At 43.9% G+C, this 25,963-nt stretch overlaps 2 protein-coding genes across 2 annotated transcripts in view; both read right to left on the bottom strand.

The window, feature by feature from the left end:
* Window positions 1-20, bottom strand: part of eif4e2rs1 (eukaryotic translation initiation factor 4E family member 2 related sequence 1) — a 7,690-nt gene extending 7,670 nt beyond the window's left edge. Inside the window, exon 1 of the mRNA XM_041965216.1 lies at window positions 1-20. This exon is cut by the window's left edge and continues 129 nt beyond it. The gene's annotated coding sequence lies outside the window, so the exon portion shown is untranslated.
* Window positions 21-2,641: 2,621 nt separating this feature from the next.
* LOC121626184 (phosphatidylinositol 4,5-bisphosphate 3-kinase catalytic subunit alpha isoform-like) lies at window positions 2,642-25,624 on the bottom strand. Its single transcript, XM_041964502.1, has 28 exons — window positions 25,341-25,624; window positions 22,015-22,143; window positions 20,702-20,805; window positions 20,448-20,610; window positions 20,151-20,360; window positions 19,377-19,444; window positions 17,470-17,598; window positions 16,368-16,421; window positions 16,169-16,278; window positions 15,923-16,064; window positions 14,433-14,518; window positions 14,203-14,308; window positions 13,925-14,077; window positions 13,681-13,812; window positions 10,757-10,881; window positions 10,274-10,355; window positions 10,000-10,164; window positions 9,497-9,600; window positions 9,266-9,365; window positions 9,072-9,143; window positions 7,609-7,715; window positions 7,278-7,399; window positions 7,121-7,199; window positions 6,859-7,029; window positions 6,586-6,703; window positions 6,347-6,498; window positions 6,110-6,258; window positions 2,642-5,470 (listed from the first exon to the last, which is right to left on the bottom strand). Exons 2-28 carry the CDS (start codon window positions 22,097-22,099, stop codon window positions 5,346-5,348), a joined length of 3,213 nt encoding a protein of 1,070 aa, XP_041820436.1. The 5' UTR covers window positions 22,100-22,143; window positions 25,341-25,624; the 3' UTR covers window positions 2,642-5,345.
* Window positions 25,625-25,963: the final 339 nt, after the last annotated feature.

The following is a 25,963-nucleotide window of genomic DNA, read 5'->3' as shown; positions in this document are numbered from 1 at the left end:
TTTAATGAACTAAACGCCGTCAGTGCGCATGTGCAGAAGGAATGGACGGAAGGCGAGAAGGGACATTTTTCCTTGACACACCACATAACCCTCCTCAGCCAAAATTATCAATATTCAATATCAATATTTTGCTGTTTCATGACATTGTGGCTGAATTACAAAGAGTCCATGTTTCCATGAACATAGGGTACATCCCAGGTACATCCCTCGTTTCCTTCACTTGCGTCTTTTCCTTGCGTCCTAGTCCCTCCCACCGGGGATGCATTGAAGGACGCAAGGAAACCACGCAAGGAGAGAAGAAACGAGGAAACATGTTTTAGGAGAACTGAGACGTCCTTTCCTCTGAAGCGTCACGTGATGCGACGTCTGTTTCTGATGACGCGACACAGCTGGATCTGCTGCATTTACCGTTATATTCACACCCCCACCTCCCCCCGCCCTCGATATATTTACATTTTATACTTATATTTACATTATTAGAAAAAGTCTCCAACACTAGCAAATAAATATGAAACACTTTTATTAACACACATGAGAATTAATGAGTTCATTCTTGGCTGGACGCCTCTTCAGGTGAACAGGTGTTCACTTACCTGAACTTTATCAGCCTCGCTGTGTCTTCTGTCCTGTTCAATGAGACAGACTTCAGATCCGTCAGTGAAGAGAAACCTACATGAAACACATTATTTCACTCAGATAACACACAGATAGATAGACAGATAGATAGATAGATAGATAGATAGATACTTTATTTATCCCAAGCTGGGAAATTGCAGTGCAAATTGAGAAATAAGACTATAAAGAACAAACTATACAGAATAAAATATCAAAATAGGGAGCAGTAAAAAATTACATACATAATAATTAAAAATAGCAAAATAGCAAACAGTAGTAGCAGAACAAGTGACGAGAGGCCGATGTGTTAGTGTTAGTTAGTGAGATTCATAACATAACAAAACAGGTTGTAGATAGCAGCCGCCTCTCACTGTGTACAGGCCGGCAGACAAGATAAGACAAGAGATAAGATAAAACTTTATTTATCCCCAGTCGGGGAAATTTGGGCATTACAGCAGCATTGAAAGCAGTGGGAAGAAAAAAAATAGCGGCAGAGGTAGAGAACATTAAAAAAAATTCAAAATAAAAAGTAGACTATATAGTGCCCCGCCATTGAAGCTGCACCACACTACTATGCCACCAGCTGCCACTGTTGCACCCCCTACACCCTGAACAGACTGTCAGAAACCCCTCCAGCTGCTGAGCGCAGTACCATGTGGAAATTTGTCAATAAGGGGGTTTAATATTAACTTAAAATCACCACCTACAATAGGAAGGAAGGAATGGAGTCCAGAGCCATTTTGGTACAGAAGGTGATTGGGTGGGCAGGTGGAAAGTACACATTCATCATTACAATATTTTGACCTCACAAAGTTTCTCTGATTATCACATAATGACCATTCAGATCCTTAACACAGTCAGATATTATAAAAGGTAGGTCTTTCTTGTTGTAAAGGATGAAAAATACTTGTCCGAATGTCCCTTGTTGGAACTTTCAGTGCTCTGTATCTGGATGTGTCTCTTGCAACATAACATCTACATCAGCCTTCTTTGGACATGGAATTATTTTTCTGTTTAATAGGGCTGTGGACGACCCGTACATTCCAGGTACATACTCTCATTTTATTTAATTTTGTATTGTTGATGTATCATACAAAGCATATTCAGCCAAGGGATTCACCACACTCTGGGTAAAAATAAAGCTAGCAGATAAAGGTGCTCTGGAGCGGTGGATGCAGTCCTACCTTATCTATCGGTCCAGTTCTCTCAGTAGTCTGACAGCAGCTCTGATGTGTTGGTTTGTGTTGAAGCAGGTCTGGAGAGAAGATCTCCTGTGTGGTGGAGCACGCCAGCCTCAGAGAACCACTGGTTACTGACTGGGGTAAATACCTGTCTGTCTGCTCACCTGTCCACCTGTCTGTATGCCTACATCCTGACCTGTCTATCTGTAAACCTGTTTACCTATGTGCCTCTTTACCTGTCTGTGTGCACACCTGTTCACCTGTCTGTCTTTCTATCTGTCTGCTCACCTGTCTGTCTCTCTACCTGTCTGTCCTCAGACCTGGTTCTGTAGCTGCTGGTCAGATGGAAGAAGAATTTCAGCTGATCTGTACACTCAGCTGGTTTAAACCCTGATCCAGGACTATCACTGTCCTATCTGTATTGTTTCAACATGTTTAAACTGTCTGAGGACTGTGAGGTTCCCTCTGTCGTATTTACTGTGACAGTCCAGGATCAGGTTTAGTCTGTAGTCTGGATCTGGACTCTGCTTCTTCTACCTGTGATATGATGTGATACTGTGTGAAATCAATATCTGTCAGCAACCAATGGACTGAAAGATCGCGTGATTTAATGTTGTTTTAATAAAGTTTCGGTTTGTATTTTTCTGCTGGAGTTATATTTTTTCCACAACAAACCATCAGGCCAACTTTCTGACAGACTCTGGTGTTAATTAAGATGTTTGTATTAGTTGGAGTCTATTGTCACATTATAACTTAACAATGCTCATATCAAATACAAAAAAGAAGCACAAAACAATTTTGAGAGAAAAGCTGGAACTAAGATCTGTTTCTGAACACCTGTTGCAGGTGAGTCCTGACTGTCACTGACCAAACACAAGCACACCTGTTAAGCTTTTATTTTGAAAGAAAAGAATAACCCATGATAACACTAGCAGTCAGAAGTCAGTAAGTGCATCCTCATATTTGTTTCACACCCGGATCCCTCAGGCCCCCCAGGTGAGCTGTTGCAAAGTTCAGTTTAAATAGTCAGAGCAAATCTTTATCACCAAAGGAGGCTGTGCGGGCCCTCTGATTGGCTGAACCTGCTTTAAGTGAGGCTTCGACTCTGCAGTTTGTTCTCCATCCATCATCTCCTTGCTCGTAATATATGGAGAACAAATGTTGTAAAAAGGAGTTGTTCACCAATAGTTATCAAAAATCAATATCCAACATTTAGAAACCGATCAAATCAGCTGTCATTCCTGTTAAATACATCAATCATCAATTCATCAGTTTAAAAACGAACACAAATACTGATCACATGGAAATACATCACATCTGCTCATAAAACATATTTAGTCACGATGGTAACCAGCACAGTCAATGATGTCATAAATCAATAACTAGATCAGCACGGAGCAGGGGCGGGGGTCAGGCCGCCTCACAGGTGACACTGATATGTGTGGGCATGACCCCTGACCTGAGCAGAAACACAAACATCACATTAAAATTGGGTGTCATCACCCTTTCACCTGTCTGAATGTTGTGAAACCACCCCCCTCTGTTCCACTGGCTCCCAGACAACAGGGGGTGGCGCTTCCACTGATGCTATGCTAGGCTAACTAAATCTACCAATGATTCATTGTTTCAGTGCAACAGCTAAGATAGCTAAGAACTATGGATTAGAGTGACCCAGCTGAGATAACAGCGGCTAACACTCGAACAACTAGCCTTGCATGGCTGATTAGGTACAGTGCACTAGAGGCTAACAACGACCTGATTCAGCTAGCAAGCAGCTGATTTGTCCAGATTGTTGTGGAAAGACTTTGATCCCTGATGAAACTTGATTATATGTTGTTTCAGTACAAATCAGTTAAAAACTAATTCAGATCAGTGCAGAGCAGGACTGGAGTCTGTCACCAGCTGTGGACGATGACTTTCTGTAATCGACTGAAAAACATCAGCAGTCAGTGCAGAGAGCACTGGACTTAAGTGACAGGGCCTCTGGAAAGAAAACAATTTTGAGAATAAAGACAGAATTTTACTAGAAAAAAAAGTTTTACAAAAAGAACAACAAGTTTATGAGAAAAAACTGCGATATTTAAAAATATCCAGCAGTACTTTTACAAGGAAAGAGTCTGTTGTGAATATGAGGAAAAAGTCACAAAATTACTAGGACACATCTGTAGTCTCAAATTAAAGTCATAATATTCTGAGAGTACAAAAATACCTTTAAGAGAAAAAAATGTATGAGAAAATAGTTTGAAATGTACAAAGTAAACAACGAAGCTGTGATTTTATGAGAAAAAGTCCGAACATTTTGTTGTTTGTTGAAATATTTCTTAAATAAAATAAATGCTAGTTTGGTCTGATCTCACTGCTATGACTCCGCCCACAGCTGGTCAACTCTGCCTTCCTATTGGTCAGAACTCCTGATTGTCATGATCAAAATGTTGATTAGTTATTGGAGGTTTTATTGTTCTCACAGTGAGCACATGGTTCACTTTGCTGGTTTTAGTAAAGCTAGCTTCATTCAAATCCAACAAACATCAGTTTATAAAGTACGAGTTGCTTCTCAAAAAAGATTCAAATGCTACAGAATTTATTATTTTTTTAAATAAAAGCTCAGTATGTGTTAAGATCAGATAGCAGAGCTAACTGGCTAACTGTAGCACCGACTGGAAGACATTTATGATATCACCACATCAGTCATCATCATCATCGTCTTATCCCAGCATGCCTTTGGCATCCCCAACCATTCACGGACCTGTGAACCTGAGATTCGTGTTGCAATGACAACCATCCCACAAACACAACGCTGTGATGCTATAATCTACAACAGTGGTGGGGAACCTCATCCAGTCTGCAAGGCAATTAAAAAGACAAAAAAAGTAAACTCAGAAATCCTAAAGAAATGAAACCAGCAGGCTACAGACACATGTAGCACTTACGCTATTCATAACATGCATCATGGCGACTGGCAAGAAAAGGAAAGTAGATGCAGAGTGTCACACTCTCCGAGAGGAATGGACAAACAATTACTTTTTGGTTGAAGTAAAAGACAAACCAGTGTGTCTCAGTCTGGGAGGACGAGCTCACAGTGATGGAAAGGATCAAATTCAAGAGTCACCACAGCTACAAACAGCTGGACTGGTCGAGCTGCCGGACAAAGGATAAAGTTAACGCTCTTCATGGAGTTTGAATACACAACAAGCAGCTTTCACAAGACCACATTCTGACAAAGGTTGACCCAAACCTGGAAAACCAGCTGCAACCATCATCATCATCATCATCATCATTCCTACCATTTGATATCAGATGCCAAAGACAAGCAGCTCCAGCCATCGCAGAGGTTAGTGTGATATTGTGTTCAGTCATTTAGTTTGGCCCTCGAAGGATCATAAAAAAACTGAAATGGCCCTTGACAGGAAAAGGGTTCCCCACCCCTGGCCTGCAACAATCAGGCACCTTCATCATCATCCTCACAGAATAGTGCAGAGAATACACACAGTATGTGTGTGTGTGTGTGTGTGTGTGTGAAATAAAAATAAAAAATAAATAGTGTATAGCTCAGTGTTCGTTGGGCATGTGTCTGATGGTGTGGAAGATCCAGTCCATCTTGGTGCTCCAGCCTCCATGATGAGCATCGTTCATCTGTTTGGTGAAATACTCCAACGCCTCCTGCTGGCTCTTCTCTGAGAGACAGATAAGACAAGACAAGACAAGACAAGACAAGACAAGACAAGATAAGATAAGATAAACTTTGTTAATCCCCAGCTGGGGATATTCAGGTGTTACATGCAGCAGGTAATGACAGTTGGAAAAAATAGCAACAGAAATAGAGAAATACAAAATAAAATCTGACTATATATATGTACATTTTATACAAAGGGCTATGTCAGAAAAAAGTATATATATATATATATATATGTGTGTGTGTGAGTGTATGTTCCTATAAATGCCAAGAAAAAACAACAGATTATTGGCAAACAACATCAGCACAGTCTGATGTGACGCTGAGATGAATAATCTGACATCTGATGGGATGAAGGACGTCATGTGATCTGCAACTTCAGAACACTTTAAGAACAAATATTACAGGAACCACTACAGAAATTTGCAGATGAACATTTAATAATTAGAGACGCTATCACTGACCACACAGGGACCTTCAAAGAGTTTCTTTTTTAATCTGTGTCTCATTTGAATTATTTTTCCTCTGTTTTTGTAACGTTTTAGATTAGCTGCCGTTTATTTAAATCAAGTCTCGTTTGTGTCATTAAAATGGTCATGCCTTGTCTTTCAGCCTCGTTCTCTCTACCTGTCTGTCTTACCCAGAGCCAGGGTTTTCCTCAGGTAGGCAATGTCATCGAAGCTCTGAAGTTCAGGCATGCCACAGCCCAGCAGGAGAGAGAACAGGTTGATGAAGAGGCTGGCATGCTGACGGATGGCAAGGTAGGCTTTATAACACATCTCCTGGAACCTGACACACAGAATGGTAAGCAGACAGTGAGACAGGCAGAAAGTGAGACAGGAGGATCATCATTAGACAGGTGAGGCGCTGGTGAGACCTCTCGAACTCCTTGGTCTTGGTCGACTCCTGGACTCCTTTACTAATAACAATGAGGAAGTCCTGAGTCAGAACGAAGGGAACTCGCTCCCTCTTGTACCCAAACTTCTTCTTCTTGTGATCCAGGAAGTGACCAAAGTCGATGTGGAACAGCTGGAGGAAGAGAAAGAAGAGGAGGCAGAGCTAAGTGAGTTTGGCCAGTTGAGGACCAGTTTAAGCACCTGTGGAGGACCGGCTCACCTGTCCGTTCTCCTTCACCATGATGTTGGAGTTGTGTCTGTCGCCGATTCCGAGGATAAATGTTGCTACGCAGTATCCTGCACATGACCTGGTAAACAGGTCGATGGCCCGGTCATACCTGAGAGACAGACAGAGAGAGAGGCAGACAATGATCCCTGTGCCTTTTACAGGAATACAACCCAAACGAATTAAGTAGAAATCTCTGTAGTATCAGTGGTTTAACCCTACTGACAGCAGAGAAACAGACATGTATTCAGACAGACAGGTACTGACGCCTCTCCTCTGTTCTTGTCTTTGATCCAATGGTGCAGTGTGTTGGAGTTGAACTGCAGCGCCCCCTTCAGGCCTCCTTTACACTGAATCTGCATGATGGTGAAACTGTTCTTCACCACCTCGATCAGACCCACACAGTCCCCGATGGACAGGCAGCCATACGGCAGCATGCTGACACACACACACACACACACACACACGGTTAGCCAGCTGATGTGATGATGTCACAGCTACAGTTACTGATGATGTCACAGGTTCTCACCGCAGGTCCAGGCCCTGGTTCTGCCAGATGTTCTCCATGATCTTAATGATCTGCAGAGTTAGCATGTCCTGACGCAGGTCTGCAACACACACAGGTTAAACACTACATTATCAGCCCCCGAGCAGACTTCTGCTAGCATGGTTGGCGTTCTAGCTACCATCTCCATTCTTGAAAATGATCTCGTTGTTGGAGAAGAGCAGCTCGGACATGATGTCAGGGTTTTCCCAGTTCAACCACAGGGGGCGCTTCGCAGAGGACATGATCCTGCACTCCTCCAGTCTGAAGGCACACACAGGGTTTGAGTTAGCTGGTGAACATGGTTAACTTGGTTATTTAGCCCACCAGCGAGCACATTAGGTTTCCCAGGTGGCAAATAGGGTTCTGTTTGTTAGTTAGTTAGTTATCCAGTTTGATTAGTTATGTCGTTAGTTAACTAGGTCTCCCACATGGTGAGCAGAGTTCTGTTAGTTAGTTAGTTAGCTCGTTACCTGAGGTTTCCCAGCTGGTGAACAGGGTTCAGAGGAGAGATGAATCCCTGCAGAGCTTCCATGTAATCTGGACGAGACATGTGTTCAACCAGGAACTTCATCTGAGTCTGACAGCCAGCACAGGAATATATCACTATCAACTTATCAAAACACAGCGACACATCACAGTGAACCAATCACAGCACACTCACATCTTTTCAGTTGTCTAACATTTAAAGGACCAGTGTGTAGGATTTAGTGCCATCTAGTGGTAAGGTTGCAGATTGCAACGATCTGAAAACCACTTGCCTCACCTATCCTTTTCCAGGTGTGTAGAACCTATAGTGGCAATGAAATTTGGTAAACTGCAACAGGCGCTCTCTTGAGCCAGCGTTTAATTTGTCCATTGTGAACTCGTGTTGTAACACGGCAGTGCCATGTGGCGGCCTCCATGGAAAGCCACCTGCTCCCTCTGCAGCAGCCTGTCCCTGAAGGAGCTGCGTAGTGCTGTCAGAGTGTCCTACATGGGGTCGGACATGTTGCCCATCAGGACAATAGCTCGATGGCTCTGTTAAATCTCCTACTGCCAACAGTTGAGATGCTGCTGCTCCAGCAGATCACTCCACAGAAAGTGGCTGGTGCCGCCCTATGTGGTGGCCTCCTCAGGAGTGCACCCTACACTCCCAAAGACCTAGTCTGGCCTTCTCATATAGTCCATTTGTATTGTCAGTCCAGACCAGTTTATTATTCAGGTGAATGCCCAGGTACTTGCAGTATTTCACCATGTCAATATCGATTCCCTAGATGTTCATTGGTGTCAGGGGGGAGTGTGTGCACTTGCAGAAGTCCACCACCAGCTCTTGGGGTTTCCCTGCATTGATCTGGAGGTTGTTTTGCTGAAGGGAGTCAGCACTATTCCCTGCAGGAACACACTTGAAGCATGGACTGTCTGGTCCTGAAGGCACTAGAGAAACCATAGAACATGATTCTCACAGTGTTTCCAGCCTTTTCCAGCTGAAAGAGGGATCAATGTCCACCCCAATGCCAGCATGTTACATACTGAGCGAATGAGGGGACAGAGAGGCATGATTAAAGTTCACCAGAAATAAGACGCCTCCTGGAGTGGCTGTCAGAGCATCTGTTCTCTCCCCTGGTAGCATGCAGTGTTACAGAGCGCTATCAGCTAATCCCTCCTGTAAACGATGGGGCCATGGCTCCGCTCTGCATTCCTGGAGTTGTAAATAATGCAAAAACTACTAGAAAGACCAGGGCAAAGCTGAAAAGAGTAACTGCGTGACTAAAGTATTTAAAGACCAAAGGGTGAGTGAGAGGTGGTGCTGGATGAAATAAAAATAATGAAAACATACCAATAAATATCATATTCAGTTTCTGTCACATTCTGCAAACAGATCACCTGAAATCTTACACACTGGAACTTTAACAGGCACAAGAGAAAGCTTTTAAAAATGTTTGAAGTTTCATACTTTTTGTGTTTCGTCCTTCTTCTCTTGTTTCAGTGTGTCAGTCAGATTCACCAGTTTATCCATGGCCTCCACCTACACACACACACACACAGACACATTTTTATTATTGGTTGCAGTACCACAAACGGCCACTAGATGCAGCTTCACAATAATGAACAAACCCAGTCAGTCAGTTCAGGTGTTTCAGAGCTCACCTGTCTGTTCAGGTGTTTCAGGTACATGCCACAGGCTCTGCAGAAAGCTTCCAGGAGCAGACCGAACCGACGGGATACCGTCTTATTGTGCATCTCTGACCTGAGAACAGTGTGTTTGTTAGTTTGAACACAAAATTAAAGAGACATGTTAACAGGGACAAGACAAAGACAATCATAAAGACAAACTCTGCAGTCGGACTTTTCCCAAATTCAACAGGTCATGATTCTCACTTGAGATGCCAAAAGAAGAAGTGTCCTATCCTCTGATTGGTCAGAGCTTTCTTGATCAGAAAACGAGCCAGTGGATTGTCCAGGTACATCTCGTACTTTAACACCTGCAAATACACAATTAAGATTCTCAGTTTCAATTTGCTTTAATGGCATTTAAAGACAAATCAAATAAAATAGTGGGTAAAAAACACTTTTATATATGAACAGAATGATCAACTCATTAAAGATCGTGTGCATGTTAATATAATCGATAACACAAACAAACATAACAGGCAGAATTAGTGAGTGATATTCACTAATAACTTCAAGCTCCTCAATGCATTTATCAGCCTTTACACAGATACATAGGAGATTTGTTTTCTGAAAGTTTAATTATAGTTTTCTGTCCTCAGATTCCTGCTTGTTCACTTCTTTTATGTTCACATTGTATGGCTTCTTGTGAAACATGAGGTGAAATGTCCCTGTTCCAGGTGATTTACAGGGGGGTGAGGGTGTTAACGCACCTGTACGAGCTGCAGCAGGTACTGTGACAGCTTGTCATCTGTCAGGCCTTGAACCAGGCAGCGCAGAGCGAACTCTCTGACCATTGGATCAGGAAAGTTACAGTCCAGCAACTCCAGAGCCGACTCAGGCTCCATAAGAGGCCACTCCTTCAACAAACAGTACATCTGAGAAAGAGAGGGATGAGGAGGAGGAAGAGGAGACAGACAGGTGGCTGATGAGATAAACTGAAATACATAAAAGAAACCATCTTGACTGTGAAAGTATGTTTTGTACCTGGGACACTTCGTCTCTGGAGTTCCATTTAACAGACAAAAGCAGCTTAGGCAGAGACTCTGGAATGTTTACACAGTAATGTCTGCAGAGAGAGAGACAGGTAGACCAAGAGACAGGTAGACCAAGAGACAGGTAGACCATGAGACAGGTAGAGACAAAGAGACAGGTAGAGACAAAGAGACAGTAAATATAAACAGAGACAGGTAAAGACAGACAGGTAGACAAAAAGCTAAAGACCAGCAGAGACACTTAAACACAGATGGGTTGAATCAGTTATTTCTGATCGGTCCATCTCTTTGCATAAACTGTCTGCATTAAGCCCCACCCCCACCCCCTCACCTGTGTCTCTGCACTAAACCACACCCCTCACATGTGTTGCCACGTTAAGCCCCACCCCCACCCCCTCACCTGTGTCTCTGCATTAAACCACACCCCTCACATGTGTTGCCACGTTAAGCCCCACCCCCACCCCCACCCCCTCACCTGTGTCTCCACAGGAAGTCCTTCTCCTGCTCTGAGAGCTCGTACAGAGGATCTCTGGAGCAGAGAGAGCGAAGCTGCTCTGCATCACCTGAAGAAACACTGCTGTCACAGGCCAGACGACTGCTCTGAGACAGAGAGACAGGTGGAAATACAGAGAGATGGGGGGGGGGGGGGGGGGACAGGTAGGAGAAAGATAGAGGAGAAGGAAGGAGAGAGAGGCGGGTGAGACAGGACGAGGAGAAAGAGATAGAGAGTGGTATATTTATATATGGAATGGAACTCCTGGAATGTCACCAGACAAGAGAGGGGGGGGGTACATGAGGAGGATGTGGGATAACTGGATGCTTCAAAAGGTACAACAACAATGCCATGGCAACGGGGAGCCAGGACAACGGATCAGAGAGATGTGATTCGACCCCTGTTTCCTCCCCCACCTCCACCCACCAGAGTCAAGACCAGACGGCAGTACTTCCCCACACCCACTCCTCCTCCCCTGCAGTATCCCTGATACCAGCAGCACCCTCCTCACACCACTTCACCCCCCTCCAGTCCACATCACAGACTACATACCCCTCCCCCCACCGCACTCAACAGTCCCCCCTGTCCCAGTTTCTTACTTTTGTAGTGCAGTCAACACAATCCAGCTGTCACTGCTAAGGGGGAAGAAGGAAGGAGCCGGGGTAGACGGCCCCCCAGCTTCATGGACAATCTGTACTAAGTATGGGCCAAAAGGCCCACGGTCAAAATGGAAGACCTCCTAACATGATGAAGACCTCCTAACATGATGAAGACCTCCTAACATGATGGAGAATGACCAAGCCAAGATCCTGTGGGACTTCCAGATGGGGGTGGCGAACCAGCCAGAGATTGTGTTGATAGACAAACAACACATGAAGGCAGCAGTGATACACGAAGCCATCCCGAGCGACAGAAACATCAAGAGAATACACACTTAATACACACTTTTTACATATTTTTATATATTTTTGTACGTATATTTTTCTTTTATATAGTCAAATTTCATTTTACTTGTATGATATGTACACATATATATATATATATGGTCTACTTTTTATTTTCTATTTTGTTTTACATTTACATGCTTCTGTAATTTTCTCCGGCTGGGGATAAATAAAGTTTTATCTTATCTTATCTTATCTTATCTTAAAAAGGAACATGAGAAGCTTGAAAAATACCAAGAGCTAAAAGAGGAGTTAGAGAAGATGTGGGGGGTAAAGGCAACAGTGGTACCAGTGGTAGCCAGAGAACAGTGTACATATATGCAGTATATTACCAGTCCATGACAGTAGTTGTATATACACAGTGTATATATATACAGTATATTACCAGTCCGTGGCAGTAGTTGTATATACACAGTATATATATATACAGTATATTACCAGTCCGTGGCAGTAGTTGTATATACACAGTGTATATATATGCAGTATATTACCAGTCCGTGGAAGTAGTTGTATATACTCGGTGTATATATATGCAGTATATTACCAGTCCGTGGCAGTAGTTGTATATACACAGTGTATATATATATATATACAGTATATTACAGTATATTGCAGTATATTACCAGTCCGTGGCAGTAGTTGTATATACACAGTGTATATATATACAGTATATTGCAGTATATTGCAGTATATTACCAGTCCGTGGCAGTAGTTGCATATACTCAGTGTATATATATGCAGTATATTACCAGTCCGTGGCAGTAGTTGTATATACACAGTGTATATATATATACAGTATATTGCAGTATATTGCAGTATATTACCAGTCCGTGGCAGTAGTTGTATATACTCAGTGTATATATATGCAGTATATTACCAGTCCGTGGCAGTAGTTGTATATACTCAGTGTATATATTTGCAGTATATTACCAGTCCGTGGCAGTAGTTGTATATACACAGTGTATATATATATATACAGTATATTACAGTATATTGCAGTATATTACCAGTCCGTGGCAGTAGTTGTATATACACAGTGTATATATATGCAGTATATTACCAGTCCGTGGCAGTAGTTGTATATACACAGCGTATATATTTGCAGTATATTACCAGTCCGTGGCAGTAGTTGTATATACACAGTGTATATATATACAGTATATTGCAGTATATTGCAGTATATTACCAGTCCGTGGCAGTCGTTGTATATACACAGTGTATATATATATATGTACAGTATATTACAGTATATTGCAGTATATTACCAGTCCGTGGCAGTAGTTGTATATACACAGTGTATATATATATGCAGTATATTACCAGTCCGTGGCAGTAGTTGTATATACACAGTGTATATATATACAGTATATTACCAGTCCGTGGCAGTAGTTGTATATACACAGTGTATATATATACAGTATATTACAGTATATTGCAGTATATTACCAGTCCGTGGCAGTCGTTGTATATACACAGTGTATATATATACAGTATATTGCAGTATATTGCAGTATATTACCAGTCCGTGGCAGTCGTTGTATATACACAGTGTATATATATACAGTATATTGCAGTATATTGCAGTATATTACCAGTCCGTGGCAGTAGTTGTATATACACAGTGTATATATATATACAGTATATTGCAGTATATTACCAGTCCGTGGCAGTAGTTGTATATACACAGTGTATATATTTGCAGTATATTACCAGTCCGTGGCAGTAGTTGTATATACTCAGTGTATATATATGCAGTATATTACCAGTCCGTGGCAGTAGTTGTATATACTCAGTGTATATATTTGCAGTATATTACCAGTCCGTGGCAGTAGTTGTATATACACAGTGTATATATATACAGTATATTGCAGTATATTGCAGTATATTACCAGTCCGTGGCAGTAGTTGTATATACACAGTGTATATATATACAGTATATTGCAGTATATTGCAGTATATTACCAGTCCGTGGCAGTAGTTGTAGCCCAGCTCTCTGCTGATGGTCCAGTTAGCGTGCTCTTCTATCTGCTGCTCATCAGGAAACACAACGGTCTGGTTAAACCAGGAGAACTCCAGCTCCACACAGGGAGTCTCCTACAGACGACGAGACCGTCAGTCAGTCATTTGATCAGCTGGTCAGTAAGGTGTCTTCACTGCGATAGACAGGTCGAGAGGCAGACAGGTAGGTATAGTAGGTGTTGTTTACCTTGTTGGGATTTGAACCAGCAACTCCGATGGGATTCAGGAGGTCTTCGAGGCCATGGGGGACTGGCCAAAGACTGAGAGCCACTTTACCCGAAACCAGAATGTCTGTGTAGTCAAAAAGGTTAACATTCCCCCAGGCCAGAGGACAGTGCTCCTGGCAGACAGGTGGAGAGGCAGACAGACAGGTGGAGAGGCAGACAGACAGGTGGAGAGGGAGACAAACATTCTTTCATTGATTCCTTTCTGTGTTTATGTATCCTTGTCTCCTTTCTTTCCTACCTCCTTGGCTCCTTTCCTTCCCTTCACAGAGCAGATAGACAGGCAGAGTCTGGCTGAACGAGGGATGTCAGCCAGGTAGATGTCGTAGGTCAGCCACTCGTTCCACCTAGACACAGAGAGACAGGTAGACAGGGCGAGACAGACAGACAGTTTTACCTCAATCACGACGTCACATCATGGGATGCTTCAGTGTGTGTGTTGAGTGTGTATATTGACTATGTGTGTGTTACCTGGGGTTGGAGCAGGGGACTCTCTGCGTGTTGACGTTGTCACAAAGTGGTTCCCCACCGTGGTAAATACCTGTCCTCACATAGATCTACGCACACACACACAAACATGTTTGAACCTTTCCACACTCGTGTTAACACACCTTACAGACAGGTATCAGGTGTGTCGGCCAAACTCCTGAAGACAGCTGGACACAATCACATCAGCAGCTCAGATGATTACACTTCAAGACACCTGTACACCTGCACTGTTAAAAAAAACATCTTCAATTGTCCGATAAAAACATGAAACTTAACCTCACCTTCAGACAGCCATGGCAGCAATTTAAAAATGTAAAATATTAAAAAACAAATAGACCTGCCACACCGTGGTGAGGTTTGTCTCGTCTCGGGTTTTCTGTCTTGTCATTTCCTGTTTTATTTTGAAGGTCTAACTCTCCTCTTGTTTCAGAGCACTTGTTCTTCCTCGTGTGTCACCTGTGTGTCTGCCCTGATCACCTGTTGTCTCCACCTGTCCCTGATTACCCTCCACGTGTTTAAATAGTCTGCATCCCCCTTGTCTTGTGCCAGAGTGTCTTTGTCCATTGGTCGAGTCACCTGAGCCTGTCCTTGTCATTGCCCAAGGCCACAGAGTCTATTCACGTAAGCCACGGTTCCTCTCTACGAGGGTTTTTGTCTGTAAGTTTAATGTTCTAGTTTTTTTTTTTCTCCTAAAGAACGATTTCTGTTTATTAGATACTTGTCAGAGATCCTCCGATTTACAGGAGTGAATTTTATTTCGTACTTTTCTGCTAGTCTGGTTTTCCTCCATTTGGAGTGTTTTTTGTTCATGTAGTCTTAGAGTTTCTCCTCTCCTGATTTGTTTGCTTTAGTTTTATAGCAGTAATTTTTCTTTATCCTCCGTTCGGAGCGGTTTTCGTTGTATTGTTCTTTCCTTTGTGTTGATAAGTGCATCCTCTCCCTTCACAGAGGTAGATTAACTTTAGGTTAATGTCATAGCCTGATTCCTTTGTCACTCAGAGGCCTCTGGATTCAGTGTTCAATAAACCTGTGTTCACATAAATCTCTGGGTCTGAGTCCTGTTTCCACTCCCGGCCTGACAAGACCCAAACAATAAGGCATAAAAATACCACAGAAAATTACTACCAATCTGTTGATGGCTGTCTGGACGGTCTCACGAGCTGCTACTGATATTTCAAGTACTCGTTATTTTGATGGACAATGGGTTTAAACGAAATGGTTATTTTCTCATCTGAAAAAATATAAAAACATGCTTTAGGGACACAAGAAAAGCTGCCAAAGTGTCAACAACAAAACGAACAGAGCAGGATCACTTCTGGTCGTGTGGACCACTTTTGTCCTGATGGCGTTTCACAAAAACACGAGAACAGCAAATGTTAAATGGACTGCACTCACAGACATTAACAGACAAATGGACGACCCACTCTCCCTCCTTAGCCACAACCGCCCTGAACACAGACTGACAGACAAACCTTGTCAATGTCTCTGATGTTGACGTTGACGTAGGTGGCGCAGAGCAGTCGAACCCTCAGCAGGGTGTTGAAGGCCCACAGAGAGCGTGGAGGAGAACCATCACTTCCTCCTGGACAGGGAGACGGCTGAGGAGTCCGACGACTGAAACGCAAGCAAAAATCATCCTCTACCTGGCTACAGCACACCTGTACGAACTCCCGATTGGCTGTGACACACATGTGAGTGATGCTGATTGACTGTTGTACCTGTATGAAGGCGTGACAAAGCCAGAGGCAGGTAGCTGAGAGTAGAGACTGTCTTTGGAGACCAGCATCAAGTGAGGAAGACGACCCACTGTGATACAGGAGCGGATATACTGCAGACAGACAGGTGAAGGTTAGATAGAGTCAGTGAGACAGGGTGCGCTAAAGAGCTCGTGGCTGAAGGCTGAAGTGAAGTTGTTACCTTGTACTGACTGAGAGGATACTTCTCCAACAGGTACTCATCACAGCCACACACCTGACAGGTAGACAACAGATAACTGAGTCAGAGTGAGGTACACTCTGGATGTACTCTTCCTGGTACTCAGGGACACAGACAGACAGGTAGACAGATAGATAGGTGAGCCAGGCGGACAGACAGATGTACCTTTAGAATGTATTGTCCTTGGTACTCTTGGACACAAACAGACAGGTGAGAAAGACACACAGGTGAGTCAGACACACAGGTGTACCTTCAGGATGTACTGTCCCTGCTACTCCTGGACACAGACAGACAGGTAGACCGACAGACAGGTGTACCTTCAGGGTGTACTGTCCCTGGCACTCCTGGACACAGACAGATTGGTGAGACCGACACAAGGGTGAGACAGACATACAGGTGAGTCAGACAGGTGAGACAGGCAGATAGGTGAGAGGATGCTGAAGCAAGTGTTGTGACAAAAACGAGGAAAAGAGATCATATGTCGTTGACATTAGCCTCGCTGCATTGGCTCCCTGTAAACTCCAGAATAGAAATGAAAATCCTTTCCTCACCTGAAAAGCCGTAAAAGCTCAAAGAGCTCGTAGTTCCCTGTTACCTCACTAGACCATGTGTCCCACAGTGGAGGCTTACTTATCCTTCCCGAAGTCTCTAAAAGCCTAAACTAAATGAAAAAGTCTCTCTCTGTCTCTGTCTCTCTCTCTTTGTCCCTTTGTCACCTGTCTCCAGGTGTTTGCTCATGAGGGAGTTGTTGGGCCTCTGTAGACAAAGACTTTGGTCTGTACCTGCTCTAAATGTAAAGTGCACTCAGACAACTTCGGTTGTGATTTGCCGCTAAATAAATAAATGGATTGAATTGAATTATTGACCCTGGTACTCCTGGACACAGACAGACAGGTGACACAGACAGACAGGTGACACAGACAGACAGGTGGACTGACAGACAGGTGGACTGACAGACAGGTGTACCTTCAGGATGTACTCTCCCTGGTACTCCTGGACACAGACAGACAGGTGACACAGACAGACAGGTGACACAGACAGACAGGTGACACAGACAGACAGGTGGACTGACAGACAGGTGTACCTTCAGGATGTACTGTCCCTGGTACTCCTGGACACAGAGGCGGAGCTGTTGAGGTGAGAGGTGCATTGACCGGCTTTTCTTCCTGATGGACTCTGCGATCAGCTGCTCAGGTAAACTCTCGTGACTTACCTGTACACAAACACAAATAATAAAACATCATACCTCGATGTTCTGTTTGTTCTTGCTACAGTCAAAGGAACATTTCCCCAAATCTTCGTGGCTGACATACGTCTTCACTTTAATTCTCAGGTTGATTTTTATTCTGTTTGATTTCTTTAGTCCTTTAAACCCACAAAGTGTCAAGCTGGAAATCTCATGACTTCTCAAACAGACACAGAAGGCTGTCTTTACACGTCAGGTGCATCTGGGGCAAGTATTTGTTCATGTCACCTCCAAATTTCCATCAGCTGAAGAGCACACAGCAGACTTTATATTTACTGAAAAGAACTGTGGAGTTTCTTATCATTACTTCCAAATGGTACATTTAGTGTTAATCCTGTTACCCAGTTCTATTATTAGCCCAGAGAGCCAGAAACTAACCAGTACTCCAGTGGTAGAGTTCTGCCTGGTCGCAGAGTTTGTTGTGCATCAACTGGTTTGAAGCAATCTGATTAAATACAACTTGCACCATATGAGCAAAATCTAAAATAAAATAATAAAGGACTTAAAACTAGATTTTAAAAGAGGTCCCCTCCACAAGATCAGGTGATGTGCATGAACCCGCGGCTCCGGTGAGGCTCTTTCATCCCTCTGATGTGGCCCTCTGTGGCTTTTGAAAATAATGAATGAGTATTTAATTAAAATGCATTTTATTTTAGTTTGTTTGTGCATGCCTCACAGATGGCAGCTTACGATCCCGTGTAAAGATGAAGGTGACGGCGTGCAGCAGCCTGAGGTTCAGGAGCGGAAATCACATTAACCAAGTATGATAAATATTTGAAATTCCAAAACAAACACCAACCAGCAGCTTCACTGTTTCTACAGCTCTGGAAAAAATAAGAGACCCCTACAAAATGATCAGCTTCTCTGATTTTAATATTTATAGGTATGTGTTTGAGAAAAAAGAACATTTTTGTTTTACTCTATAAACTACTGACAACATTTCTCCTTAATTCCAGATAGAAATATTGTCATTTAGAGCATTTATTTGCAGAAAATGAGAAATGGTCAAAAAAACAAAAAAGATTTTGGTTTCAGACCTCAAATACTGCAAAGAAAACAAGTTCATATTCATTTTTAAACAACACAATACTAATGGTTCAGCTATACTGACATGTGAGATTCCAGTGAATAAGGTCAGAGGACTGATAGAGAGCTTCATCACATGGTGCTACGGCAACCACCTGATAATCAATGTCAGCACAACCAGGTGGACTACATTGCTTCAAACATGGATGTTTCACACACATCTTCAACCCAGCATGGACATTAACAAAGTCTATTTTATCTTATCTGATCTTAATTAGGCCTAAATAATTTATTTTATTTTTCTACAGTCTGGTCCCCACAGAAAAATCTTGGCCCTTCGACAAATGCAGTTGAGGACCTGCTGCCCCCTTGTGTTAAGAACAGGCTACAATACATACAATACATTATAAAGTGTAATGTTTTCTAATTTTTTTTGTTTTAAAACACTGTATTGATCAATAATGTCTCAGTGATATTGAATATACAGTGTGGCTGGAGATCAATCACAGTGATCCTGTCCCCTGATGAATTTAGCTTATTTCTCTATCTATCTATCCACGAGATCTGGAATTTCATTCTAATTCTAAAGTCAGTACAAGAGCTGCTGACGCTCCAGCAGGTCCACAAAATCATGGAGATATTGGGTGGAGGAGTATGTGAGAAGAGTCTCAGCTCCAACACACGACTCATCTGACGGCATGAAACCGATGCAGCTTTACCTTGAGGGTGTATTTCTGCTTGGAGTTTGACGGAGACACAATCACCCAGATGGTCACGATCAACCTCCCTGCAGAGAGACAGGTACAGAGAGACAGACGGGTGAAAGAAAGACAGAGTCAAGTACAGAGACAAAGACAGTGATACATACAGAGAGAAAGTTACAGAGACAGACACAGGTACAGACAGAGAGACAGGTACAGAGAGACAGACGGGTGAAAGAAAGACAGATTCAGGTACAGAGACAGAGACACATACAGAGAAAAAGTTACAGAGACAGACACAGGTACAGACAGAGAGACAGGTACAGACAGAGAGACAGGTACAGAGAGACAGACGGGTGAAAGAAAGACAGATTCAGGTACAGAGACAGAGACACATACAGAGAAAAAGTTACAGAGACAGACACAGGTACAGACAGACAGACGGGCACAGACAGAGAGACATGTACAGAGAGACATGTACAGACAGAGAGACAGGTATACAGAGACAGACAGGTGAAAGAAAGACAGAGTCAAGTACAGAGACAAAGACAGTGATACATACAGAGAGAAAGTTACAGAGACAGACACAGGTACAGACAGACAGACGGGTACAGACAGAGAGACGGGTACAGACAGAGAGACAGGTAGAGCATCATCTTACTTCAGTTGATAATGCTAAAGATATGCTAATGCTAATAATAAAAATGTTTTTTCCCCCCAGTTTCCCAGAATTCACAGTGTCCTTCAGAATCGTACACATGGAGCCCCCTGCTGGTCAAACAGGCTGAGTACCTTTGTCCAGCTTGCTGTAGATGTGTTGTGGGAGTTGGGGGCTGGATTCCACATTGGGGGGGTAAACGTAGAGCGCCTGACTGTGGGCCCCCCCCGCCTCCCTCTCCTCCATGGCCTCTCTGCACACGCTCAGTATGGAGCGGCGGAAGTCCTGAACCTCCGGGTCCTTCATCATCTCAAACTCACAGACCGGCATCCCGATGGCAAACCCTGCACAGAGACGAGGTTTCGGTCTGAGCGTGAGGCCGGGGGGGCAGGATGAGGGACAGATGACACGTTCGGCGGGCTTTGTGTTACCTATCTCTCGGTTCAGGATCTTTTCCTCCCGGTTGCCGAGTGGCTCGATGACCTTCAGGATCGGGTGAAACAGTCGGAGGTCACACAGCCGCCTCGTTTCATCATAAAACTCCTCCCTCTCTGCCTCCTGGGTCACGCCCACAAAGATGTAACACGACTCCTCCTGACCAATCAGACAGCAGATATTATTACCACTTTTTCTACTGGTAATAACAGATGTAAGAGGCGGGGTCAAAGGTCAAACAGTGAAGCACCTGCAGCAGGTGGTACAGCGGGTACTTCCTGGCCTCAGCGAAGAGCTGCTGCTTGATGCTGATGAGAGGAGTTTCTCTGAGACACTCAAGACTCACCATCATCCCTGGAACACATGGGAACACAATCACAGACCAGGACAGAACAGAATGCAGAACAGAACAGACAGAACAGAACAGAACAGAACAGAACAGACAGAACAGACCAGACAGAACAGAACAGAACAGAACAGAACAGAACAGAACAGACAGAACTGAACTGAACTGAACAGGACAGGACAGGACAGGACAGGACAGAACTGAACTGAACAGGACAGAACAGAACAGAACAGAACAGAACAGACAGAACAGAACAGAACAGAACAGACAGAACAGACCAGACAGAACAGACAGAACAGAACAGAACAGGACAGGACAGAACAGAACAGAACAGAACAGAACAGACAGAACTGAACTGAACAGGACAGGACAGGACAGGACAGGACAGGACAGAACAGAACAGAACAGAACAGGACAGGACAGAACAGAACAGAACAGAACAGGACAGGACAGGACAGGAGAGAACAGAACAGGACAGGACAGACAGAACTGAACTGAACAGAACAGAACAGACAGAACAGAACAGACAGAACAGAACAGAACAGAACAGAACAGACAGAACAGAACAGAACAGAACAGACAGAACAGAACAGGACAGATCACATACTTCATACAGCTATATGTCTCTTAGAGTTGTTAGTACTGTTTCTGTCCATCCCTGAACCTCTCGCTCTCTGTCTTTCTGTCTCTCTCTCTCTCACCTAACCAGTCGAAGCAGATGGCCGTCCACCCTGATCCTGGTTCTGCTCGAGGTTTCTGCCTCCTCAAAGGAAGTTTTTCCTCACCGCTGTCTCCAGATGTTTGCTAATGAGGGAACTGTTGGTCTCTGTAGATAAACAGTTTGGCCTGTACCTGATCTAAATGTAAAGTGTCCTGAGACAACTTCAGTTGTGATTTGGCGCTAAATAAATAAAACTGAATTGAACAGAACAGAAGAGAACAGAGCAGAACAGACTACTTAACAGATCTAGTCCCAGAACAGGACAGACTAGAGAACAGAATAGAGAACAGAACAGGACAGACTAGAGAACAGGACAGAACAGAAAACAGAAAAGGACATGACTGAGTACAAAACAGGACAGTACGGGACATGACAGAATACAGAACGGAGCAGAACAGAGAACAGAACAGGACATAAGAGAAGATAGACAGAGAGAATACAATACAGAAAAAGTGTAAAACACACCAGAATACAAACAAACAGAACAAATTTGTACCGTTGGGTAGGCAGCAGTCCACCAGGATGCGGGGGGGCATCAGGTGGAGCCCCCACAGCTCCCCTGATGACGGCCTGGGCACCATGGCAACCACCAATCACAAGCTGCCTCACATCAGCGTTGGGCTACCTGGACAGACAGATACACAGGTGAAACCACTCAGGTCCTCTTCAACCCTGGTTGGCTGCAAAGTTGGACCTGTTTGGGACCAACAGTTCCCTTTCAGACTGCGATGACCCTGAAACCCTTCTGGCCTGTTTCCCTGGACACAAACCACCAGTCCGGCTGCTGAACTGGCCTGCCTGCAGTCTGACTCGTCAGCCGTTTAAATGTTTGGAACTTTATTAAACGTGAAATATGACAAAGGAGACCACGAACTGTTGACCATCTGAAATCATATATCAAATAAGAATGCAAAGACCTTCCACTTTCAGAACAGCAGTTGGTTCCCAAACGCTGAGTGTTGTTAGAAGAAGAGGTGATGCAGCAGGGAGCCAATCATGAGCCTGAACCTACTTCATTCAAACATGCTGCATCAAATTCTAAACGAGGATATCATTTTCAAAAAAACTGAAATTTCTCAGTTTCAACATTTCATGTCGTCTTTGTGCTATTTTCAATTAATTTCAGTGTTTTGCAAATCGTCACATTCTGTTTCTGTTTAGGTTTGACAGTGTTTTTTGGAAATGGGGTCGTACAGTATATTTATTTCCATGTTAGTTTGAGTGGAGTGTTGAAAGCGTTCTCGATTGTCTTGAATCTAAATCTTAAAATGTGTTTGCACATTATTTCGCCCTGTAGTTTCACATCTGCAGAAAGTAAAAGCATTGAGGTAAATGTTTCTCCTTTTGTAACAGGAAATACAAGAATCCAAATTGCTTCTCCCACATAAACAACGAGGTTAAACTGTCTCTTATCGACCTCACCAACACACCACAGTGTGTGAGGCTTCCTGACTGTGTGTCTAATGTGGTGGACTGCAGCACCGGGGCTCCACAGGATTTCCTCTTCAGCCTCTACACTCTACCTTCAGACACAACACTCACAGCTGCCACCTCCAGAAGTCCACTGAAGACACAGCCGTCGTTGGACATGCATCACAGGGGAACAAACTGGAGGGAGGTCATCACCAACTTTGTCAAATGGTGTGAAGTGAACCACCTGCACATCGACACCAGCGAAACAAAGATGAAGATTACAACTTACATCGGTCAACATCCAGGGTTTGGATATGAACATCATGGGTGAGTACAAACACCTGGATGTTCACCTCAGCCACAAACTGGACTGTACCAACACAGGTGTCCTGTACAAGAAGGGCCAAAGTCGTCCCCATCAACTAAGAAGACCGAGGTCCTGTGCCTGTGGTGGCATCTGCTGTGAGGGACAGACAGAGACTGAACAGACTGGTCAGGAGAGCTGGTTCTGTCCTGGACTGTCCTCTGGACACCATCAAGAAGGTGTGTGACAGGAAGATGTTCACATACCCAGTGTTTAAAGGGCTTTAGTCTTTTCTGTGAACATGTTTAATTTTCATCATATTTTATTTGTTTAATTTGTTGTATGATGTCATACTTTCTTCTTCTTTCCGTGTTTTTTTTTTGTGTCTATATTGAGTCAGGCTTTCTACTAACGTCTGTTCACACCGCCATGTTCATGTCTTTGTATTGTCTCTGTGTTGTTTCCATTTTCCAATGAAGCCGTCAAACAAAAAGCAGAAAGTAGGACACACTGTATCACACACACACACACACACACACACACACCGACAGCAGGCGGTAGAGAAAACTCCGAGGTCGCAGAAAAAGAAAGAGTGAAACATGAATCCACTCTCGTCCAATGAACGTTGAATCAAAGGCAGCTGGACTTGGTTGAACATACTTGAAAATGTTTCGGCTGTCATGTCAGATCTCTGATGCAGATGGGGGCTGGTGGGGAATTAAACCTGCCCTCCTTCCTGAACTGGACTGAATTCACTAGATTGCATTTCATGGATGCGGCGTTTGTTGAAGATCAGATACTTCAGACATGTCTGGAATGACACTGTTGTTGCTTTTGTTCTTCTTTTCTTGGCCAGTGTTTGTGTTCTTCAAGAAGGTCCAGTTAGGATCCACAAGCTTTATGTGGATCCCTCAGATGTTTGTGCTCCTTCTCTTGGTCCTGGACACTTGTTGTTCATGATCAGCTCGGTGTTGCAGGTTTCTGATGACTCCTGACCGTGGTGAGGGTCAAAGAGTCGGTATTGGTCTGTGTGGGTTCCCTGTAGACTCTAATGTGGAGGCTCCTGTCCTCTTCAGTCCCAAAAGGCAAAGCTGTTGTTCGTGACAGCCTCTCGTGTGAACTTGGGGTCACTGTCCAGTGAGCTCATGTAGTCTATGAAGGTTTGTACCCCCCAGGTTTTGATACTGACCCATGTGCTGTCCAGGAGTTCAGACCTCTGCCTTCTACTTCCTCCATGAGGACGGGTGGTGGTTCAGACTGAGGTACAGCACTTCACAAATCTGGTCTGCGCTTTTTTCATTATACTTGGGACACTTCCACAATGAGCAACCAGCTGAAGCCCTGAGATCTGGTTCAGCACCCTCCAGGAGTCTATGTACCTCCAATTTCCCCCAATCCGAGAAGCCAGGTTCAAGCAGGTAACCGCATCAATCTGGTGAAGACTTTGCTCAGAGATAAATGACCTGTGAGTGATCTGTGGCCCATTCCCTCACTCCTCTAATCTGTGTCCAAAGTCTGCCGCCACTGAAGACCCACACTGAGGTGACGCTGTCTGACTGAACCGAGCTGCATCAGAGAGCATCGGTCTAAAATAATGATAACATTAATTGCCTTCAAATAAAATAAAAATAGACTCAAAACTCAAACAAGACAACAGAATGAGAAGATGCTGTCACTCAGGTTGATTGACAGGCCTGTGGTTATGTTTACTGATGATCCTAATGGTTTGTAAATATAGCAGGTAAACACAAAACTATCTTTAACTTATATTATATTATATTATATTAGATTAGATTAGATTAGATTGTTACTCTAAATGGGAAACTTCTTTATTTATTAAAACCATCACAGACTGAAAGGTTGTCAGCAGTTAAACCTCAAAATCAAACATCAATGTTAAATATCTCAACATCAAAACTGCTTCCTCTTCAGGTTGGACCACCCCTCTCCTATCCAACCTTCCTCCCTTGTTTCCTTACCTCGCTCCTCTCTCCTCATGACCTCAGACTATTATATGGTTGCCATGCCAATGGGAGTGGGAGCATCAGTGAGGGATGAAATCAAAGAAAGAAAGAGGCTGACTCTTTGTTTTCACTGTCACTCACCTGAGCTCGTGCCTGTTGGTCCAGGGCCGCGTGCCTCCGGTCATAGCGTCCGTCTGTCCGCCTGTCTCTCTGCCTGTCTGCCTGTCTCTCTGCCTGTGTCTCTGCCTGTCTTTGTCTCAGTGTATGTATCTGCCGGTGGATTCATCAACCACCGCCCTGCTGTTTCTCTGTTGAACACAAAGAGAGAGTCTCGCTACAAACTGCCACTATCCACAGCAGAGGCCCGTCTGTCTGACCGCCTGTCTGTCTGTCTGTTCCTGTCGCCGGCAGCAGCAGCAGAGGGAGGCTGCTGCTCGCCGGGAGCTGCAGAACAATGTGCTGAAGGAGGTGGGATGGGAGGGGGGAGGGAGAGAGGAAGGAAGGAAGGAGGGGGGTGTTTAAGAGTCTGCGCATCCTCTTCCTCTCTTAAAGGGCCAGTACCCGCTCACAGAGCTGCTGCAGAGACAGGACCTGTCCCTGAGCCCTGTTTGGGTCATGAGGCTGATGATGTCAAAGCTTTTTGTTTGATTTAGGGACAGTGGTCAGATGAAGACATTTATTCTCCCACAACTGTTTGTACCCTTTTTAACTCATCACGAAAACTAAAATCAGCCAAATGGTCCAGATCAATAGTTTACAGACCT

Source organism: Chelmon rostratus, chromosome 23 (genome assembly GCF_017976325.1).
Source record: "Chelmon rostratus isolate fCheRos1 chromosome 23, fCheRos1.pri, whole genome shotgun sequence".
NCBI lineage: Eukaryota > Metazoa > Chordata > Actinopteri > Chaetodontiformes > Chaetodontidae > Chelmon > Chelmon rostratus.
The sequence above is the reverse complement of the archived record's forward strand: the minus strand, read 5'-3'. Positions and strand labels throughout refer to the sequence as shown.